Genomic DNA, 23,729 nt, shown 5'->3' with positions numbered 1-23,729 from the left:
CCACTGGTAACAATGTGGCATTAGTTTCCTATACAAGCTGCATTTATATATGCACATATATGCCTACATAGAGCCACACGCATAATACATAGAGATACACATATATAGAAAGAGATAGACACAGACTTTTTTTTTTTTCCTTAATGAATGCACCCACAGTATATGGAAATTCCCAAGCCAGGGATCGAATCTGAGCCGCAGCTGCCACTTACATATACCACTGCTCCAGGCCAGGGATCGAACCCACACTGCCAAAGAAACCACACAGGTTTATAACCTGCTGCACCACAGCAGGAATTCCAGACATAGACCTTTTTTTATGTAAGTGAGATTATTATATAGCTTTTGGTCCTTCAAATAGAGGTCTTTTAGGAAAGAAATAACAGCACTTGCAGCAATATGAACGGACCTAGAAATTATCATGCTAAGTGAAGTCAGTCAGACCATGAGCCACCAACAGCAAATGCTATCACTTACATGCAGAATCTTAAAAAGGGACACAATGAACTTCTTTGCAGAACAGATACTGACTCACAGACTTTGAAAAAGTTAGGGTTTCCAAATGAGACAGGGTGGGGGGATGTGCTGAGGTTTGGGATGGAAATGATATAAAATTTGGTTGTGATGATTGATATACACCTATAAATGTAATAAAATTTATTGAGTAATTAAAAAAAATGTCTTTAGCATCCTTTCATGCTACCCCATGTCATTCCCCCCCATTCTTTTTAAGATCTGCATAACATTCTATAGCATGGGCACTGTTGTCCAACCTTTGTGTCATTGGTGATCTTGAGGGTGTTTTTGCACTTAGACAAAGTTCTAATACGATTTTATTCCTCAAGTCTCAGATCCTTATTAAAGGTCTTGCTCTCCCACCCCATGAGACACAGACAAAGCTGCAGAGAGATACAGAGGTGGACCTACATGTCACATGCTGGCTTGTATATGCTATTGTCTGGAACTTTGCCCCATCTATGAGTCTTGCTTCTTCAACAGGACTGTATACTATTGAAGGCAGAGGCATGTTCAAGATTTCTTTGAACGCCTCGTGAATTCTATAGCGTGTAGGAAAAAGCATCATACTTCAGGTCTTAGCAAAACCATGTTAATGAATAAATCAATAAATATGCATCACTAGAGGACATTTTCTCTTTCCTTTCTAATTAGCTGCGGTTCTCAAACCAGACTCCACATGGCCCAAAGTACATGTGGTATAAAAGGTGGTTTTTTTTGTTTGTTTTTTTATTTTTTTGTGTTTTTTGTTTGTTTGTTTTGTTTTTGTATTTTTAGGGCCACACCCACAGCATATGGAGGTTCCCAGGTTAGGGGTCAAATTGGAGCTGTAGCTGCCAGCCTATGCCACAGCCACAGCAATGCAGGATCCAAACTGCATCTGTGACCTACACCACAGCTCACAGCAACGCCAGATCCTTAACTCACTGAGCGATGCCAGGGATTGAAGCGGCATCCTCATAGATACTAGTCAGATTCATTCCTGCTGAGCCATGACGGGAACTCCTAAAAGATGGTTTAAAACATGAAGGCTGGGCTGAAAGGATGAGGCCCTAATCACAGGGTGTGTTCGTCTTACAACTACGTACAAGTCTTACGTAATATTCAAACTTCCCATTTTCTTTTTTGCTTATTTATGTATACCTTTAAAATTCTAGAAGAAACTCTTAAAATATTACATGTACAAGATTACTTTTTAGCAAAGAATGACTACAGTAAATACAGTAAATGATTCTTCCAAACTTTTTTCCCTCAATGTTAAACCCACTTTTCCTGTTGTTTAGCAGTTACTGACTCTGCCTCCTTAAGTTCTTAGGTCCTGTTTTATAATGGCTTTCTTACTTTTCTCCATGCCATTTATTTCCTTTTTATAACTACAGTTAGCAGTAGAACATATTAAATTCAAATGATTTTCCACCTCTCCCAATCTAAAAATTCCTGTCTTAGCAAGTAAGCTTAAGAAGACTCTTAAGCTGAAAATGAGTATCTTTCTAAGAGCTGATTGTGTGAAGTGAATTATAGAAAGACTTCTATAATTATAATTATAGAAATATATAGAAAGACTTCTATAATTATAATTATAGAAATATATAGAAAGACTTCTATAATTATAATTATAGAAAGACAGGACACAGAATAAGAAGAGCAAACTTCCTTCTGGTTTTTCCTGCGTGATGACTGTATAGCCTTTCCCCATAATGTGATTAATCTATTGTTAACTCACAAATTAGATATGTTTTCATTCACACATAAGATATAAAGGTCTTTGGCATGATACAAAAAACCTTTATTTTTCTGTCCATCTCTCTGCTCTCCTCTGCAACACAGGCTGTTTAATAGACTTACTGGTTTCACTGGGTACTTTTCTCCCCACTACAAACACCAGCCATATTTCTTTCCTGGTTTGTATAGTAAGATCACTCAAAAGTTTCTAATCCTTTTGGGAAAAGGATATGGAAAGACTTCTCAATTAATGATGCTATTTGAGTTAGTCGATACCAGGAACGAGGTAGGCATGTAGCACAGGATCAGCTCATTGTCTTAATCCACCAGTGTATTTTGTCACGAAGAAACATCGTCAGCAAGGTTTGTGAGGAAGCATGAACACATTTCTTGAGTCACTAAAATTTCACAAGCCTATTAGTCAGCATTTGAGGTAAAACTAGCAAATTTTCATTTATTCAGTAAGTATTGATTAAGTACTACTGCCACGTACCAGGCATTGCAAAGTCTCTTCGTTGTGCGGCTTACTCATTTAACTATTTCTTTTAAAAAAGTGAGACCTCAAATATATGTGCATCCATCACAAGGGATGAGACACAGTTCCCTGGGCTATATAGCAGAAGTGAGCTCATAATTTAAAACAACTTGGCCTATTCAGCTGAGTCAAAATAACAAATAATTCAAATCTGGGTATTTTCCAAGATTTTTTTTTTTTTAGTAAAAATCATTTTGCTTTATGGAACGAGTATTTCTCATTTTAAAGGATATAAGCAATGCAAAAAAAGTACTAAAAAAGCAGGTCAAAAAACTTACCTAGAAATAACTATCATATATATAGAACTACAGATAGAGGATGGATACATAAATAAAATTACTTGTACAAAAATAGAGTATTAAATGTGACTATTTATTTATTTATTTATTGTATTTTTGTCCTTTTAGGGCCGAACATGTGGCTTACGGAGGTTCCCAGGCTAGGTGTCTAATGGGAGCTATAGCTGCAGGCCTACACCACAGCCATAGCAACGCCAGATCCAATCTGCATCTTCGACCTACACCACAGCTTATGGCAACGCTGGATCCTTAACCCACTGAGCAAGTCCTGGGATCGAACCTACAACCCTCATCGTTCCTAGTTGGATTCGTTTCCACTGCGCCACGATGGGAACTCTGCAATGCTTTAATGAAAAGAATTAAATTTAGGTTTACTTAATGGGAATAGGAGATATATGAAATAAATATGAAGGAATTTCTAAGCACCATATAAGTATTTATTTACCATAAAAGATGGCATTTCTTAGATCAATTCAATTCTGAAACAGGCATAAAGGAAGCATTTACTATAATTGCATTTTGTCAATTTTTTATATTTTATATCATGTATAGTTTTACTCATCTATTTATTATCTTAGTTGGTAGCATACAATTTTGTGCCTTTTTAAAGTTGTGCATTTTATATAATACAGTGTTTCTGTATGCTTCAAAAAAATATGTGCAAAGCAATGGGGTATAAATACTAATCTATTACTACTACTACTACTGTTTCTAACTGCTATTACTGTCATTTTCATAATTGTCTTTGATTTCCATAAAGAGAAACATAATATGGATAACTGACTACAGATATGAGTAAAAAAATCTTAAAATTAGTTATTCAAGCAAAAGAAGTTAGCTGATACAAAGTTACAACTTTAAAGAATGCTAGAAAGTTAGTGACAGAAGTTCTTGGATTTAAAAATAACGGCAGGAGTTCCCGTCATGGCGCAGTGGTTAACGAATCCCACTGGGAACCATGAGGTTGTGGGTTGGGTCCCTGCCCTTGCTCAGTGGGTTAACGATCCGGCGTTGCCGTGAGCTGTGGTGTAGGTTGCAGACGGGGTTCAGATCCCGCGTTGCTGTGGCTCTAGCATAGGCCGGTGGCTGTGGCTCCAATTGGACCCCTAGCCTGGGAACCTCCATATGCCGCGGGAGCAGCCCAAGAAATAGCAAAAAGACAAAATAAATAAATAAAAAAAAAAATAACGGCAGCTTTTTATGGATCTTACATTGTCACTCTGAGTTTTTTCCATGTGTGTTATGTGGTAAGTGAATTTATCTTTTTCCTAAGTCACTGTATAAATAGCAATGTCATTCAGGAAACTAGCAAGTTTTCTAAGAGTCAAAGCAGAACTTATCTAAAAGCTATTTTAAAAGAAAATATCTAGAGATGCTGGAGGAACATTAACCATTAAAATTAATACTGCCTTACATGGAGCAGGGTTTTTTGTTTTTGGGCCATGCCCACAGCATGTGGAAGTTCCCAAGCCGGAGAATCAAATCCCAGCCACACCAGCCACCCAAGCCACTGCATTGACAATGCCATATATTTAATCCACTGCATCACAGGGCAACTCCTTACATGGAATGTTTTGAACTGACATCTCCCAAGTATGAAGGGAATATGCCATTGCCTACAAATTAATCATAAAATAATAGGTACAGAAGATCCTAACGATAATAACATTGACAGTCAGTTTGTTAAAGCATTTTAATTGAAAAATTGCAATACTAGCCAACAAAAGATCTCCTATAAATGCTGAAACGTAATGTGTCTTCTGTATAACTCTGAGTAGATGAGAATGATCCAGACCTTAATTATTCTGGCACTAATTCAATTAAGGCTGTGACATATGGGTGGGGGGTGGTGAAAGTCTTGAGGGGCCCATCTTCCTGGGTGCTATTATGTGGGAAATATGCAAAGTTTTTACAGGCCTGAGAGTTTTTATTTTAATTGTATTGATTGTTATCCTTTGTCGAACATCGGATTCACGATGATCCTTTTTTGATCCTCTTTTGCTGTGTAACAAGCCAACCCCAAACTCAGTGGCCTACAATAACAGTTTCTTATTTCTGATAATTCTGTGCTAATGAGAGGTTCTTCTGCTGTCATCTGGCCTGAGCTCACTTAAGTGGTCAGAGGGCAACTTGGCATGGCTGAAAAGTCCTAAAGGGCATCATTCAGGAGCTCATCATTCAGAGGTGCTAGCTCCTAGCTAAGATTTCTGCTGCTACACCTTGGTCCCCTTGTTCCCCCTCTTCTTTTAAGTAGAATCATTTTATTCCTCAGGAATAGATGGAGAATGGAGGGAGGAAAGAGGAAGGAAGCAAGGGAATCAGAGAGAGAGAGAGAAGGAAGGAGAGCAGAAAAGGAAAAGGAAAAAAAGAGAGAGAAAATAAAAAACAAGAGCCTTCCACTCTCCTCCCCTCCCCGTCTCCTCTCCTTTCCTCTCCACTACTCCTCCTCTCCTCCTTCCCTACCCATCCCCCCCCCCCACTTGTCCCCGATGAGCCTCCAAGATGCCGTTTCAGGGGCCCTCCAAGTTGTGCACCCGTGGCTTTCTTTTGTTGCTGGGACTGGTGGCCTCAGATGGCTCCTAACTGGGCACAGTCCACCATCTAACAGACCTGTCTCACCCAAAGCTGTGCCCACTGCCCCAGGGTAGCCCACATTTCATTAATGTCTGGTCAGTGGGAGGATACAGAGGTCTGGCTCTCTCCCACAATTCAGAGTAACTCTGAAAGGCCAGCCCAGCTCCAGAGCTTCTCCTGGGTCTACCCAAATCTTCTGTTAGAACAGCAACTCCCCCTCTGCCCAGAGCTGTTTCCTTATTTCCTGGCACATGTTCATTTTTAGAGTGCTCCTCAGTACATTTCCTGAATAGTCTCCTCCCAGACTTTGATTCTAGGCAATGCCACCTAAGACACTATTTCTCCTTCTCTTTTTTAAAAAATTTAGTTCTTTTTCATTCTGCTCTCAAGAAAAGCTTTGTCAGAGAAAATGCAGAATGTATTTGCTGCCAAAAGACATTAACTTAGGTTGAAATCTTCTCATCTTTGTGATCTCAGTATCATAAGGATCCCACACAAGGTCCAGTATGTATTATTAATAAATGTCAATACTGATATTTGATGGGTGAATGTTTATAAGAAGGGAAATATAGAAGTTTTCTGGTGTCTCTAGGGGTTAAGGGTCCAGTGTTGTTGTCACTAGTGTGGCAGGTTCTATCCCTGGCCCCAGAACTTCCACATGCCATGGGTGTGGCCAAAAAAATGAGGGCAATATACCATATGTTTTTATAATGTTACCACATAATTGACATATAGAAAGAATATGAATGCGTTATTTCCAGAAGTTTCCTAAATAAGGTTGGTGGAAAAAATTTCTTAGAAGCACTGACAATCTTTCACACAGAAGTAGAAAGAATATTAATAAATATGGAATTTTCACTCAATTTTCTCATTTAAAGGAGAGTTTGAATTTCATGATGTGAGAAAGGAAGTAACATGGATCAAGAAACCATTTTGTTCTAGGTTAGCCTTTCTTGCCTAAGAAATAGATATTATTGTACTGATTTTTACAGATGAGAAAACTTGAGGAATGGAGAGGTTAAACAAACAGCCAAAGTCACGCTAAAAGTACCCCAAAGTAAAGTTGAAATGCAATTGCTTTGACTTTGTACTTCAGCACTAACTGTAAAGGAGTGTCATTGCCCTCTCTTGCTGAAAGTGAATCAAATCAACTATTTCTCTCTGTCCAACCTTGGAGGATGGTCAAAAGCAATCATCATACATTTATGTGGCAGTGGAAACACATGCATTTAGAACGTGGATATTTCAGAGGGCAGGAGTAGGTGTTATTGCAATTTTTCAATTTTTAAGAAACCGGACTCTAGACTTTGTAGTAACGAATTTTTATGCCTAATCTCTAGGTCTTTCTATGTCATTATTTCCCTTTACATATTTGAAGTATGAAAATCCTTTTCAGGAATAGAATATTAATGTTGCTGATGAAAGCCATCAAGGACCATCAGCCAAAGTCAGAATCCTATGCACGCTCCTTGTCTTCCTTGATTCAGTCAGGAAGGCACATCAAAATCCCCAGGTGCTTCTTCTCTGGGCAAATTTCTCCAATTGTTACATCCAGGAAGGACTTCTGAAATTATGAACACCAGGAGAGTTAGCCACAGCAACTCTTTTCCTTCTCTAAGAATTAAAACTATGATAGAAAAACAAAGCCACCAGTCATAATCTATCATAGGTCTTGTCATATCTTCAGGAAGGGAAGGATTATGTGAATATGTCACACCCAGAGGCAACCAGAAAGTCTGGTAGAAAAAAGGGCATTGATTATACATTGAAAGTTGTCTGGACTGGAGGAGTCAGGGAGTACATTTTAGCTGAGCATTTGTTCAGTTCCCATGATTTCACATATGAGTGTGAATTTCAGAGAGATAATAGCATGACTATAGTACTTAGGGGTTTGTAAGAGGAAAACATAAGGTACATTCCTAGAAGACGTACATTGGATTAATTTTCCCCAAAACATAAGTCTTTGAGTTTGTCAGTGGCAGAATTAATAGAAACAGGAGAATTGGTGAGTAGTAGCTGTCACTGAGGTTCTTGAATAGGTTATACTTCAGTAGTATACTGTGCTCTAATTTATGTATAGAAGAACCAGTTATGGCATATGCATGACAAATACAATTTCAAGGATATTACAATGAGGTCTTACTCTGTGTCTGTAAACAAACTAAACGTATAAATCTTGTTTCTGGGAAAAACAAAGATCCTGAATTATGACAAAGAAAAAAGTAATCAGTGATGTTTATTTCTTCACAAAACTTGGGCTCTCTCCATCTAAAAGGCATTTAATGTACTTTAATTTATTATTATCAGACTCTTACTCAATGAGTATTTGGGGAACTCATATATAATAAATCAGGGATTGTTTAAAACACTGAAACACATAATTAAAACATTTGTAGTGATTTGGTTGGCTTTTTTAGTGTTTCCTTATGGCTAGTGTGTAAGTAATAGGTTCAAAGGGGGAAAAATGCTATTTGAGAGAGCAAAAAAAATACCATGAAAGTTTAATTTTTTTTTATTTTGAGGTATTTTGTGGGTTTTTTACATTGCTAAAAAAATTATCAATAAACCCATCTCTTGGAACCTATTCTAGATTTTTCTGTAACTTCGTATCTATCTGTCTCACATACACACTCTATTATATATACACATATTAATATATAATAGAATGTTTTTAATGCAATATTGTACATATATGGAGAGAGATGAAAAGATATAGAATAGCTTAGGTTAGATATAGATGTGTTAATAGGTTAGCATAAACTAACATATAACCTATGTTAATATCAGCATATATAATACATTAATCCAGTTGGGAAATGTATGTATATGTACTAATTGCATTAGCATCTTTCCTTTTTTTTCCCTTACTTTTCCTAGAATGAGCTATTTACATGAAATTGCTATATTAATACCGGAGAGACAGTGGGACTTGTTTAAATCACTCATCTGTTTAAGCACCTACTAGGTTCTAGGCACTGTTCTAGGAACTGAGATGAGCATGATAGACACATCCCTGCCCTCCCAGAGTTTACAGTGAAGATGAAATACACACAAAATAAATGGCCACATGTACGTAGTCGCTGTAGGCTCTACAGTCATGTTGTTGACAAAATGTCATAAAGGAAAAGAACAAAGTTCTATGACAGGATATAAAAGGAGCTTTCACCTAGGTGGGGAAGGGGTCAGAGAGGCCATAAGTGACAGGTAAACTGGCCTCGAACAAAGGATAGGAATTAGCCAGGTGGAAGTGAGGGGTTGATGTTATAGGTTGAGAGGACTGCACATTCCTCAAACTCTTGTTGGATTCCTTGTAGACAAGAAGAAGAAAAGAGGGTAAAGGAATTCCAATTTATTCAGCACCTTCCATGGGCCAGGTGATTGATTTTAGTATACTCTCTGACAACCTGAGGTTCAGAATAATTTATTAATTCATTAAAATCAATCTGTATCAGTACTGTGGATGCAAAGATGGATGAAATATGGTGGATACTCTGGGAGAACTCTTAGTAGAGTAGGGTAACAAATCCTACAAACAAATAAAAGCAATGTAATATTGGCTATTCACATAAATTCAAATATTTAGAAGATGCTAAGGAAACATGATAATGGAAACCATGAGTTGTGCTGGGAGGACCAAGGAAAACTTCATGAAGGAGCTAGTTTTTGAACTGGGCTCTGAAGGAAGAATAAGCTTCCTCCTATAGACATAAAAGTGGGAAAGCCCTTCCAGGAAGAGGCCCTACCCAATGCAAAGGCCTGGGCCTGGATAGAACACATCCTTTTAGGGAGCAAAATTCCTGACTGCAAAGATGCTAAGGAAAAATGAAGTTGAAGTTGTAATCAGGAGTCATGAGATGGAGCCTAATTTGTCATGGTTTGCAACTCTCAAGTCCTATCTAGTCCTATCTAGAGAGTCAGTAAAGGATTTAAGGTAAGGAAGTCTCACCAAATTGTGTTTTCTAAAAAACACAAAGTTGTTGGTGCCTTGGAGTAACTGGAAGAGGAGTGAGCTTGGAGAAAAGCTGAACTAATGCAAAAACATTGGAAATGTTCCCAGAGAGGGGCCCAGTTAATTTTTTTTTTTTTTTTGTCTTTTGTCTTTTTGTCTTTTGTTGTTGTTGTTGCTGTTGTTGCTATTTCTTGGGCGCTCCACGCATATGGAGTTCCAGCTAGGTGAATCGAGCTGTAGCCGCCACTACGCCAGAGCACAGCAACGCAGATCCGAGCCGCGTCTGCAACCACACCACAGCTCACGGCAACGCCAGATCGTTAACCCACTGAGCAGGCAGGACGAACCGCACCTCATGTTCTAGTCGATCGTTAACCATGCGCCACGACGGGAACTCCGGCCCAGTTAATTTTTACCATAATGTAAAATTAAAGATGAATGACATTTTTGTAATAGTATAAGATGGAAGAAAGAACATGAATACATTTTATAAGTCTTTTATTTTTTCCAAAGCACAGAAGTACTATCAACCAATGAGACATACATCAATAAAGTACAATTTTAACATAGTAAATGTGATGCATATGTAATTATTTGTAATGAAATAGTCAAAACTTTAAAAAGATACAGTATAAGCATCTATAAACCTTAGCAGAACTGTGCATATTTAAAAAAAAACTAAATGATGAGTTTATATTCAAAGAGCTCAAATATGTTTACAAAATTTTCAGAATATAGATCATTGTTAAGTTTGCCTTTACTCTTAAAAGACTAGTAATAAGGAATTTACCTAGTTCCTAGCTTTTTCATCAATCCCAAACATATACTTAGTGGCTAGAAAGATAATACTCCTAATAAAATAGTTAATAAATACCATATAAAATCAAAGTTTAATGAATAAGTCATGACATTATGCCATACAAAGAAGACATCAAATGTCTAAATTTATCAGAAAATAATATGTTGGTCCTTACAGAACTCATACATTTAGAAATTCTAAATAAGGAAATATATTCTACACAGATAGCTGTATAATACACCCAGTTTTTTAATGCAATATAATTTAAAGAGCTTCCCAGGGTCAAGGCTAAGGACAGTTCTCTTCTCCCCCACTCCCCCTGCCAAACAATACTAAAGCGGTTCCTATTTCATGACAGAGTGAGGGTATACAGCATTCTAATGAAATATCATTCACACATCAAATCTATGGCTTTTTCCATAGTACTATACAAAGTATATTCTAGAACTACAATAGTCACCTTGAAAGATTAACAACCCAGTGATTCTTGACTTACAGTTTAGTCAACTGCTAAATATTTCAGTAGCATAGCAGATGAAATAACAGCAAATAAGGAGCAGGAAAGGGTATGCTAACCACTTTGTAAATTGAGCAGAAAGCTGCAGGATCATAGTTTCCCTCCTCCCACCCCTCTCTCCTAGTGGGGAATTCACCTAGAAACCTAACTCAGAGAAAATCAGCCCTTGCTTTCTGTCTTCACTGGGTCCAGAGATCTCCAGAAAACTCTTCTGCTGAAGAACTGGGCGATTTTTTTCCAATGCATGATCCTTTCTCTTAATTTTTCTTTTTCCCACTGTTGAGAAAAGAATGATATCAATTAAACCCAATTGCCACACACCTGTCTACCCCAACCTGTTTCCAAAGCAGAGTTTAGAATCAATCAAATCAAAAGCAAAGGGTGGATTCCAGGACTATACAAACAAAAAACACATCTCAATAATGAGTTCTGTGTAATTTTCTAGGCAATCACACATGAGATTGGTGATAAGGATTTTCCCAGGACATTCTAGAACAATTTCCCACTCTTCTCCCGACCATCCTTTTTATACTAAGCATGTCCTAGAATGTGTAGCCAAATCCCACGCATAGAATAAAGACCATGTGAAATCCACACTCCAAGAGAGATTAAGAAAACCAAAAAGATCAAAGTGATAGGTACCTGTCCAACATTTTCTGGACGATTTTCTTGATCAGAGGAGCTTTTGGGTCCAGACAGACTTCCTTTCCATTCTTCAGGGTGGCTCTGCAGAAAGAAAAAAAAGATGCCTCTGTGAGCTGAAGGGGCTGAAGACCCAGGCTGGGGGCAGTGGGGAAGGGCGGGGGGGGGGTCTTTCCTTTTTGCCAAGGTCACAGTGCACAGAGCCGCGCACAAGGACTTACATCACTTCTGCCTTGGAGCACTGCGGTCCTGCGGGGATCACCTGCAGATCACTGATCATCTTGGGATGAATCCCGGGTGTGGTGGTTAAACACATGCAACGTAGCTCTCTCACTACAGCCGCCTCGGCCGCCTCGATAGGACTAGCTGGGGTAGAAAGAGGGACACTGTTATACGCAGGCTGCTTGGAAAAACTCTTCCCCAGCCAGCCCGCCTGGGACACTTCCCCGCTCCTGCCGAGAGCCGCCCGGAACCCTCCCGGGGTGCATCCCGCTGGCTGTGCGCTCTCACCGCTGGCAAGGGGCCCCGACGGCGTCAGGAGCAGCATCGCCAGCACTGCGCACAGCAAGCCGGAAGGGCTGGGAACGCGGGTAGCGCGACTGGTTAGGAGTCTCATAGTGGCGAAGAGAGCGCAGCGAGAGGAGTTCAGGAGGAGGGAGAAGGCGCGGAGATTTGAAGCTCCAGAGAGCGTGGACTTCGAGTCCTCAGCATCCCTTTTATCTGCACTCGCCCCTTCCTCGGGGCAGGAAACCCAACCTTTGGGATGCTTGGGAAATTCCCTGGACTGAGGGGGGCGGAGGAAGGGGGCTGGGTAGTAGGGATGGAGGTGGGTGGCTGGGAGGAGCTGAGCTGCTCGCACCCCTGACTCCGGGATGACCTTGCTTGCCGGCGCTGGAAGGAGTTCCTACTGGAGGTGAGGAACAGTCTAGCCAGCCCCGGCTGGTGAAAGCCAGCCTCTCCTGGGGGACAGTCTTCTTAGAAGTGCCTTTCATCTCTATGTAAAGAGGAAAACTGGAAATAAAGTAGCTGAGACGTTTGACTTTAGAAAAATTTCTAAATGTCCTTTGTAATTATTATTATTATCATTATTACTGTTTTCATTTATAATGATATTGTCATTATTAATCGGGAAATGTAAGCCATGATTAAAACTGCACTAAACTGAAAGACTTTCTGGCTCCTGCTTGCAGGCAGACCGTTCTAGTTTTCTTAATTATTTTATAATTCTCTGAACTTCAGCCAGTCTTAGAAGCTAAGAGAACATGAGTGTTTCTACTCTCACTTGAAGTCAATGGCAGGAACAGGGCTACAAAATCAAGTCTCTTGCTGGAAATCTTATACTTAGTTTTGCAAATATGTGTGTCAAGGTGGTTTAAGGAAAACAAAAATCATGCAGCCGCAGATTGCCGTGGGAAAGGATGCCTTACTTTCTGCAGTTCAGTGCACCATGGAATCTGAACAGGTATGGTCTTGGCTGGGGTGGGATAGGGTGGGGTGAGTACCCCCTGAAGCAGTGCAGAAGAGCCTAGCCTGTCTTAGCTATGGCTCCAGACTCTAGCCAGGTGTGTAATTGACTTACTTTGGAGACGCTGTGGAGTGTGATGAGTTTGAGGGGCTCATATGGAACTTTGGGTCTAGGAACTTGAATCAATTTGGCACCAAAACAGCATCCACTCTGACTTCACTCAAACAACCTCATAAGAGGGAAGGGTGACTCACACACAAGCTTCTGGAACCATCCAGCTTCATGATCAGCAGTGTGACCAAGCCTGTTTCCACAGTCCTGCTCTAGTCCAAGTGAATTCAGAGCTGACCCCTGAAGCTGAGGGGTGAGGTAGCTTCCAGCTTCCTCGATCTCTCTCTTCTCTGTGGAATTAGTTAGAACTCTGAAGTTTTAATGGCTAGATCTTCCATGTATCTGGTTTCATGACTAGCATGAGTATGATATTGGTATTTCATGTAGGCTTTCTTTCATGGAAATCTAACTAGATCTGATTCTGGACCTTTCTCAAGACTCTTGTGTTCAACAGTAGGCCAGCCAAAGCAATGGGTAAACATGGCAATCAGAAACTAGTCATGAAGCAAAATTCTTTTCCTTATCCCCTCTGACCCTGGGAGATTTTCTTAACTCCTCCATACATCTTCCTTGTCAGGAGAGCACCTCCACTGGTGAGCAAGGAGGAGGTGTCCTACACCTTTAGACCTTGTCATCTGGAAGAAAACTTAAGAAATTCCCTAGTTGAGGAAGGCTGAGAAATTTGGCCTCACCATGTGGGAAGTTAAACAGGAAGTTGTCTCTGCTGTACAGCTTCCTAGTACCATCAGCATCACACCTGATAATGAATTCAATGCTTCATCCTTCTGGGGAGTGGTGATCTGAGGAAGCAGCCTTCAGGTTTACTATATTGTCTTTCTAGACATTATCATGTTTCGAAAGACAAAAACCTCACTGATGTAGATAAAACTTTTAAAACGTGGCTAAGCATCTTGGGCAATTAAGTTCAACTTAACCACAGGAAAGAAACCACAGTATAGACTTTGTGAGGGAGAAAAGTTTAATGACTCAATGGGTTGTTGAGTTTATGTGTGTGTGTGTGTATTTAGGTTTCAAATAAGCTGTTTTACATATAAAGAACATATGAATTAGTTTGGGCACCAAATGGTAAGATCAGAGAAAGATCATGAAATGTGATTTCCAGTTCCTCCAGACACCATTGCAGATGTGTGTGCTTCACCTGGTTTGCACTCAGGATCAACTTACCTTGGGCTGTAAAGCTAAATATTTTTACACCTGACAAACAGGTAATAGGAAGTCCCCACTAGAAATGGGCTGTTGGGCTGCCCAGCCTAATCAGGAAGCAGTGTGTAACTTAACCTGAGTTCTTATTGAAATCATTATGGCTCATGGCCCATGCCTGGCTCCTGTCTAGGCATCCTTGCTGTAGAACTTGTGAAAGACAGGTAGGAATGTGGATGGACCAAAGTCTCACTGCCGTTGACAATGACAACACTGAATACCATAGGAGACAGTGCTCTTCAAAAGTAATTGCTTCTTTATTGCAAATCTAAAGGTAAGCCATTTGCCTTGCTTGCACTGTGTCCAGGTTGTAGAGAAAGACACTTTGCTATTTTTGTCCCAAAGTATAATAAAGCGATCCACAAAATGACATCCTGATAGCCTGAAAGGTTGAGTGTCAAGAGCAATCCAAATTTAGTCATGATACCACAGAGTAATGTAAGAGGAATTAAAGCCTTCTTGATGGCTTACAGCTTTCAAAACTCTTTCATGTTCATGGTCTTTTGAGCCTCATATTGAGTCTTTCAGGCAGGTGAAAATCATTTTCTTACCCTCATTTTTCAGCTAGGGAAAGAAAAGAAGGCCAGAGAAAGAGTTAAGTAGTAGAAAATCCAAGATTGGTAGTCAAGCACTAACGACTGCTCCAAGAAATTTTTAATGGTTTCCAGATTACTAACCACTTTCTTCACAGTTCTGGCAAATACCCCATAACTATTCATATCTGGTTAACCACTTTATTGCTCAACAATCATATTTTAAGCTGTTGAAATCCTTAGTCTTTCTACTCCTGGCCTTTGAGGTCACAATGATGTCAAATATCCAAGAGGCTTTCGGGTTAGCCAGCCTAAAATTTTCACCTGCTTTCTAAACCTCTCTCTTTAAGACCAGTGCAAAGTCCTATTTCGCCTTAGAAGTTTTATTCTGACAAAGATGATTGAAATGTAGTCCTCCTGCCTTCAGTCTTTTAATATATTTATAAAAGCTATCTCCTAAGACAGAATTAATTATGAATTATTTTGTAATTTTGCATTTGTCTCTCTCAAATCAACTATAAACTTTAAAATAAGCAGTGATAGCTTGTATTTCTCACATGAACGCCCATAAATTCCAAGTCCAGTAGCAAGCAGTCTACGAACATTTGATGACAATTAATGATAACTTTTTGTTTTGTGGTGTTTTTTAAATTACAGGTGGATCTTAAAGTTGAGGAGGAAAGAATAGAAGGTTCACTCTCATTCACACCTGATCTCAACTATGTTGAATTGGCTTTTCCCTGTGTTAGGCATTGTTTCTTGGTTATTCTTCGGGATCGTTCAGGTGATATTTTCAGTCTTTGGAATCCAAACTATTCAAAAACATGTTCAAATAGCATATTTGATATTAAAAGAAAAAACACATCACTAAAATAGCAACAAAAATGTATATTTTATGTGACTTAGAGATTGCTGGAGATGAGTGATAACGGAAAATTCTGATTAGGTTCTATTGCGTTGAACGTCAAAATGTGGGAACATTACTTTAAATTGATCTCTTCCAACAAATCAAAGAAGCCTTTCATTATTTGATGTGAGTTAGGCCTTTTCAAATAATTTTCAAAGTTTTTATTTTCCTTTATGTATACTACTCTTTATATTACCTTTAACAAATGCAGTAAGTAAACATGTGGACACATCATTTTCAGTTTAAACACATTGTAGATATCAGTATAAGAGTTTATCATCCAATAAGGGTTTAAGTGGAAAGTGGAGTTACTTGCTTGTGTGCAAAAGGGAAGGAAAAAGCCCCTTCCTCTTGGGTTGACTATGCAATATCAATGAAGGCTGTCTCCTTTCACATTCAGTTTGGCAGTCCGATGAAGACGTCGCATCATTTAGAGATAGTTTTTGCTTGAAAGTTGTCCCAGATTTATTGTGATAGGTCAGGAATGTTTTCCCTCCTTTTGCTCATTATCTAATCTTCTTGCTACTCATTTCAGATTAAATCTGCTTGGGAAAGGATGAAATAAATGAACTTTGCATCCAACTGAGCGAGGCTCCATGTAATCATAACCATTTTTGTTCAGCTGTGTAAGACTTGCCCTCAAAAAGTTTTTGTGGACAAGATGATACATGGATAAAATATGGGCATTAAAGTTTTAAATGGAATGCAGTCATTACTCTCTTCACCAATTTGGTCTGGGCTAAGCAAGAAAAGAACATTTTTGTAAGAATTAGCCATTTTCAATATATATTTTTTTTCTTTTTAGGGCCGCACCTGCAGGATATGGAAGTTCCAGGCTAGAGGTCGAATCAGAGCTGTAGCTGCCAGCCTGTAGCACAGCCAGGAGCAATGCTGTATCTGGGCTATATCTGCCACCTACATCACAGCTTGCCCACCTACATCACAGCTTGCTTATGGCAATGATGGATCCTTAACCCACTGACTGAGGCCAGGGGTTGAACCCACATCCTCACAGACACGATGCTGAGTTCTTAACCCACTGAGCCACAACAAGATCTCCTCAGTAATTTTTTAAGAAGCCATTTGTCTGACACTGAAGATGTCTTTTGTGGAAGTTAGACGTCTAATACTGTGCTTAATTATGGTCATTTATTATACTGATTTTGACCAGTATTATCCTCATAACTTTTTTAAGGAGAATATCCACTTCTGTATGAACTTACAGTGTCATTCATTCTTATTTAAGATATTTTAGAACATAATTGACTGTTGTTTAATAGGAATAATGGTGATGTGTTTATATGTGTGTGATTTAGACACTTCCTATAGAATCAAAACTTTCTGTTGGCCTCCTTTGTCACTACTTGAACAAATAGCAAAGACTCGACATTTGTCAAATATTTAAAACAGTGTTCATGAATTTAAAAGTCAAACACACACACACACACACACACACACACACACACACACACACACCGCCACTACCGCCACCACCACCAACAATGGTATGGTCTAAATATTTGTGTCTCCCCTCAAATTTGAAGTCCTAACTCCTAATATGATGGTATTAGGAGGCCAGGCATTTGGGAGGTGATTAGGACATGAGGGCAGATCTCTCATGGATGGGATTAGTGTCCTTGTAAAAGAGACCTCATGGAGCCCCCTAACTCCTTTCTACCATGTGAAGACACAGCAAGAAGTTTTCATCCGTGAATCAGGAAGCAAGGTCTTACCAGACACTGAATCCGCCAGCATCCTGATCCTGAATTTCCCAGTGTCCAGAACTGTAAACCATAAATTCCTGTTGTTTACGAATCACCCAATCTATGGTGTTTTGCTACAGGAGTCCAAGCGGACTAAAATAAATAATAACATCAACAAAGTTCAAGAGAAAAATAGAAATAGAACATGTCATAAATTTTGGCACAATTTTTTCATAAATCTAATTATGAATTCCTAATGAATAACCACTTTTATGAATTTTTGAAATATTTTCATAAGTATTGGGAATGAAGACATTGATCCCAGTGACATAAAAGGTGTTGCAATACCAAACTAAATGTCACAAAATCCTAGAAATTCTGGCTAATGATGGGCTATGAGTATCTTACCATCCCATTAGGATTTTAAAGCATGACTTCCCCTGGAGAGTAAATTGATGAGGCCACTAAGAAAATGTTTTGCTTTGAGTCATATCTGTTTAAAAAAATCGTGTGAATAAATCAAGCTGGAAGTAATTTTCTTTGGAACAGAATGTTCCTCGGGAGTAAGTTTTATTTTTTCCTAACTGAAATTTGAGAACTAGATTCGTGAAAGCTATGACCAAGGATCACGTCATAGAAGAGAGAAAAATAGTAGTGGCTAATGTATAAGGGACCGACCAAACTGGTTTCTCTCACAATGTATTATGCACAAGTAGTTTCTTTTTTTTTTTTTTTTTTTAGTAATAATTGTGAAGGTTTTGTATGAAGTATATCTAATTAGCTTTCCATGATGGTTTGAGAATAAAATCATAACTCTGAGGCAGTACAATCCATGGAGGAAAGGATTGAAGAACTGCATTAAAATTAAAACTTTCTATTCTGCAAAAGATAATGCCAAGAAAATGAAAAGCCAAACCACTGAATGGGAGAAAATATCTGCAAAAGATATAGCTGATAAAAGACTATTGTCCAAAATATCCAAAGAACTCTTAAAACTCAACAAGAACACAAATAACAGGATTAAAAAAGAGGACGAAGACTTTAACAAACACCTTTAACAAGCACCTTACCAAAGAAGATACACTGATGGCAAATAATACAAAATACTGAATATTATGAAAAGATGCTCCTTATTTGCCATTAGGGAAATGCAAATTAAAACAACAACAACAATAGCAAGATAACACTGCACACCTATCAGAAAGACCAAGATTCAGAACACTGATGCCACCAAATGCTGGTGAGGATGTGAAGTAGCAGAAATGCAAACGTCGCGGGAATGCAAAGTGGTACAGCCACCAAAGACAGTTTGGCAATTTCTTTACAAAACTAAACATATTCTCAGCATATAGTCCAGCAATCACACTCTTCGGGGTTTACCCAAAGTGGTGGAAAACTGTGTCCCCACAAAAACCTGCACACAGGGGTTTTTATCAGTTTGATTCATACCTGCCAAATCTTGGAAGCAACCTAGATGCCCTTCAGTAGCTGAATGAATGAATAAAGTATGGTATATCCAGATAGCAGAATGTTATTCAGTGCTTCAAGGAAATGAGCTATCAATCCATGAAAGTATGTAGAGGAAACTTAAATGCATATTATTAAGTGAAAGAAGCCAATCTGAAAAACCATACATACTGTATGAGTGCAACAATATAACATTCTGGGAAAAATGCAAAACTGTGGATGTAATAAAAATGTCCAGGGCATTAGGAACTAGAGAGGGATAAATAGGTATAGCACAGAGGATTTTCAGGGCAGTGAAAATACTCTGTATGATATTGAAATGATGGCTACCTGTCATTATACATTCGTATATACCATAGAATGTACAATACCAGGCATGAACCCTCATGTAAAACAAGGACTCTGAATGGTAATGTAACAGTTGTAACAATTTTCCCACTCTAGGGGAAGAATTTGATAATAGGGGAGGCTACTCATGTATGGAGGCAGGGCGTATACAAAAAATATCTACTTTCCTTTCAATTTTGCTATGGACCTAAAACGGTCCAAAAAATAAAGCCTATTTTTAAAATAATTTTTTTAAAAAGTTTGAAAAGAAAAAAAGTGATTTCTCCAGTCATGAAGTGTTGTCTTATCCGGATTCTGTTTATTACAATGTCACCAATCTTCTGAGAAATCTTATCACTTATTTAAATGATATACCGTTTTCTTCTCCATATAACTATTGAAAGGAACAAACAGGATAGCTATGAAAAGGTTTTGTTTTTATGTTTTAAATTGAGATAAATTTTACATAGTTAAATGCATGCACATTTCGATGAGTTTTTAAAAATGTAAACAACTGATCAAGATATGGAACAGCTCAGAAAACCTGTGCTCTTTTCCACTCAGTCTCTCTTCTCTAGACAAAATGCCTATTATTTTTAGTTTCGCCTCTAATTGAATTTCACATAAATGGAATCATTTAATATTTTTGTGCCTGGTTTCCTCTTTGCTCCACTTAACATCTTGTGAGTTCCATCCATGTTGTTGTCAATATTAATAGCATATTCCTTTTTAGTCAATTGAACCTTCCTTGAAAAATTCAAGTGAAGTATTCAGATATACAGATATACCAAAGTTTGTTCATTCATTCATCTGTGGATGGACATTTAGGTCTTTTTCAGTTTTATTTATTTATTTTTTCATCTTCAGTTTTAGGTTAACAGTTTGGCTGTTATGAATAATAAAGTGACCATAAGCATTATATAAATAATCTTTGTGTGTTATAGAATAAAGGTGACCATAAATTTGTTGGCATTCTTCTCACTGAAATGTTGCATCTATTTTTCACATCCTTCAATTTGAATGGTTTCTGTGACTGGTTTTGATCAATATAATTTGATGGAAGAAATACAGTCTAGCTTATGAATATATATGTGCAGCTTCCACCTTTCTCTCCTGGAATGGCCCCTCTTGGAACCCAGACACTATGCTGTAAGATATTCAAACTATGTGCAGAGACACAAAGTGAACACCGGCACTGGGCTGATATCACAGTGGAGGTCCTAGCTAAAAGCAAGCACCAGTTGACAGCCATGTGCTTATTTTGTGTATTCCAGCTCAGCCAAATTTCAAAAGACTGCAGCTCCAGCCATATGGAACAAAAGAACTATTCAGATGAGTTCAGAGACTCAGATAATCCTGAAACAATAAATAGTTATTGTTTCAAGCTGCCAAGTTTTGAGATTTTTTTTTAACAGGAACAGATGAATAAAATAAATATCTTTTTTAATTTTTTGGTTAAGTATGTCGGAATGGAATTGCTAAGCCATAGGATATGTTTATATTTAACTTCAAAAAAAAAAAAACTTATAAATTGTTGTCATAGTCCCACCAGCAAAGCAGGAGTGTTCTGGGAGTTCTCTTGTGGTACAGTGGGTTAAGGATCCAGTGTTGTCACTACTGTGGTAGTGGTTCAATCCCTGGCCTGGGAATGTCCACGTGCCATGAGCATGGCAAAAAAAAAACAAAAAACAAAAAAAAAAAAACAAAAAAAACGAGTGTTCTGGTTGTTATATATCCATTTGTCTTTTTAAAATTTGCTTCTTTTTAAAAAGTGCCCATCATGGCTCAGTGGTTAAGGAATCCGACTAGGAACCATGAGGTTGCGGGTTCGATTCCTGGCCTCACTCAGAGGATTAAGGATCTGGCGTTGCCGTGAGCTGTGGTGTAGGTTGCAGACGCAGCTCGGATCCCACGTTGCTGTGGCTCTGGCGTAGGCCGGTGGCTACAGCTCCGATTCAACCCCTAGCCTGGGAATCTCCATATGCCGCGGGAGCGGCCCAAGAAATGGCAAAAAGACAAAAAAAATAAAATAAAATAAAATTTGCTTCTAGGAGAGACATTTAACAGTAAATCATTGTACTTTTAATTACTATTTCATGATTATTAATGATGGCAAACACTTTTCCATGTCCTTTTCTATCTGTAAATATTCATTTGCAAAGTATATTTTCAAATCCTTTGCCTACTTTAAGTTGGTTTGTTTGTCTTTGTATTATTGATTTGTAAAAGTTAATTACATATTCTAATCCAAGTCCTTTGGTTGATAGGTCAGTGTATTGTGACAATTTCCCCAGTCTATAGCTTAAGTTTTTATTTTCTTGAGAGTGTCTTTGAGGAGCAGAAGTGTTAAGTTCTGATAGAGTTCAACTTACCAAATTTTTCTTTAATGATTAGTCACTTTTTGCATGCTCTAAGAAATCAATGCCTATTCCAGGCTTGAAATGTATTCTCCAGTGTTTTCTTCTAGAAGACTTATGCTTTTAGCTTTTATGTTTAGGTATATGGGCCATGTCAAATAAAATTTGTATGAATTGTTCAGAGTAGTGATTGAGATTTATTGCTTCATTTTGGTTTCCATATAGATATCCAGTTATTCCAGCAAATTTTTTTGAAACCCTTTCCCACTGAATTTCCTAGAAGCCATTATTAAAATTCAGTTGACGGTATGTGTGTGTCTATTTCTGTACTTTATTTGGTTTCATGGATCTATTCCCCTTTCCTTATTTAAATACATTACTAATGTAGCTTTGTATGTCTTGAAGTCAAATAGTGTGATTCCTTCAACTCTGTTCCTCTTATTTTTCAAAATTATATAGATAGTGATAATTCCTTTACTTATCTACATAAATATTAGGAGATGTGACAGTTTCTCCAAATAGAGCTTGCCAGTTTTTTTTGCTTGACATTGCATTGAATGCACATATCCATTTGAGGAGAATTTTCATGTCTATGGTATTTAATCTTCCAATCTATGAACATGGTATAGACTTTCATTTCTTTAGATGTTTTCTTTTACCTGTCTGCTATGTTCTATAATTTATAATATAGAAGTCTTGTACATCTTTTGTTAAACTTATTAAATCTTTCATAATTTTGATGCTATTGTAAATGATACTTAAAATTTAAATTTATAATTATTTGCTGCCATATACAGAAAAACATAGCTATATATATATATATATATATATATATATATATATATATATGCATTTGCTTTTTAGGGCTGCACCCATGGTATATGAAAGTTCCCAGGGTATGGGTCGAATCTGAGCTACAGCTGCTGCCCTCTGCCACAGCTCACCACAATGCAGGATCACTGACTCACTGAGCAAGGCCAGGGATCAAACTGAATCCTTATGGATAATAGTCAATCTGTTGCCACTGTGCCACAGTAGGAACTCTGAATTTTAATATATTGACTTTTTTTCCTAAAATCTTACTGACGTCACTTATTAGTTCTAGTAAATTTTGTAGATTTACTAGATTTTAAAAGTTTCTGTTTCTTTTTTTCTTCCTTTTTTCTGTAAATTAGATGCATCATTTATTTTATAACTGGAAATTTGTACCCTTTGTCCAACATCTCCACACTTCCTTTACCACCAAACCATAATAACCACCATTCTACTTTCTGTTTCTATGAGTTTGGCTTTTTGTAGATTCCGGATATAAGTGATATGCAGTATTTGTCTTTCTCTGTCTGACTTATTTCACTTAGCATATTCCCAAGGTCCATCCATGTTGTCAGAAATGTCAGTATGTCCTTCCTTTCTTATGGCTGAATAATATTCCTGTGTGTGTGTGTGTGTACATATATATATCACATTTTATCCATTCTTCTGTGAATAGACACACACAGATTGTTTCTGAGTCTTGGCTATTCTGAATAATGCTACAATGAACATGGGTTATGCCAGTATCTCTTTGAGATAGTGATTTCATCTCCCTTGCCAAAGTAGGACTGCTAGATCATATGGTAGTTGTATTTTTAATTTTTTGAGGAGACTGCATACTGTTTTACATAATGGCTGCACCAACTTACCTTTCCACTAATAGTGCAAAGGGTTCTTTCTGTTTTTCTCCAGATCTTCACTAACACTTGTTATTGCTCATCTTTTTGATCATAGCCATCCTAACAGATGTGAGGTGATATCTCATTGTAGTTTTGATTTGCATTTTACTTGACGATTAATGATGTTGATCATCTTTTCATATATCTTTTGGCCATTTGTGTGCCTTCTTTGGGGGAAAAAAAATGTTTGTTCAAGTCTTCTTTTCTTGCATTGGCGCATCAGATTATTTTTTGTTATTGAATTGTATGAGTTTCTTATATATTTTCTTTCTTTCTTTCTTTCTTTTTGTCTTTTTAGGGCTACACCCCTGGCATATGGAAGTCCCCAGGCTAGGGGTTGAATCAGAGCTGCAGCTGCTGGCTTACGCCACAG

The 23,729-nt window shown here is 38.0% G+C and overlaps 1 protein-coding gene across 1 annotated transcript; it reads right to left on the bottom strand.

The window, feature by feature from the left end:
* AMCF-II (alveolar macrophage-derived chemotactic factor-II) lies at positions 10,077-12,212 on the bottom strand. Its single transcript, NM_213876.1, is given in 4 exon segments — positions 10,077-11,187; positions 11,554-11,637; positions 11,775-11,919; positions 12,064-12,212. Coding segments are annotated over 4 exon segments (354 nt in total). The 5' UTR covers positions 12,170-12,212; the 3' UTR covers positions 10,077-11,168.

The sequence above is a fragment of the Sus scrofa genome, chromosome 8 (genome assembly GCF_000003025.6).
Source record: "Sus scrofa isolate TJ Tabasco breed Duroc chromosome 8, Sscrofa11.1, whole genome shotgun sequence".
In the NCBI taxonomy this organism is placed as follows: Eukaryota; Metazoa; Chordata; class Mammalia; order Artiodactyla; family Suidae; genus Sus; species Sus scrofa.
The sequence above is the reverse complement of the archived record's forward strand: the minus strand, read 5'-3'. Positions and strand labels throughout refer to the sequence as shown.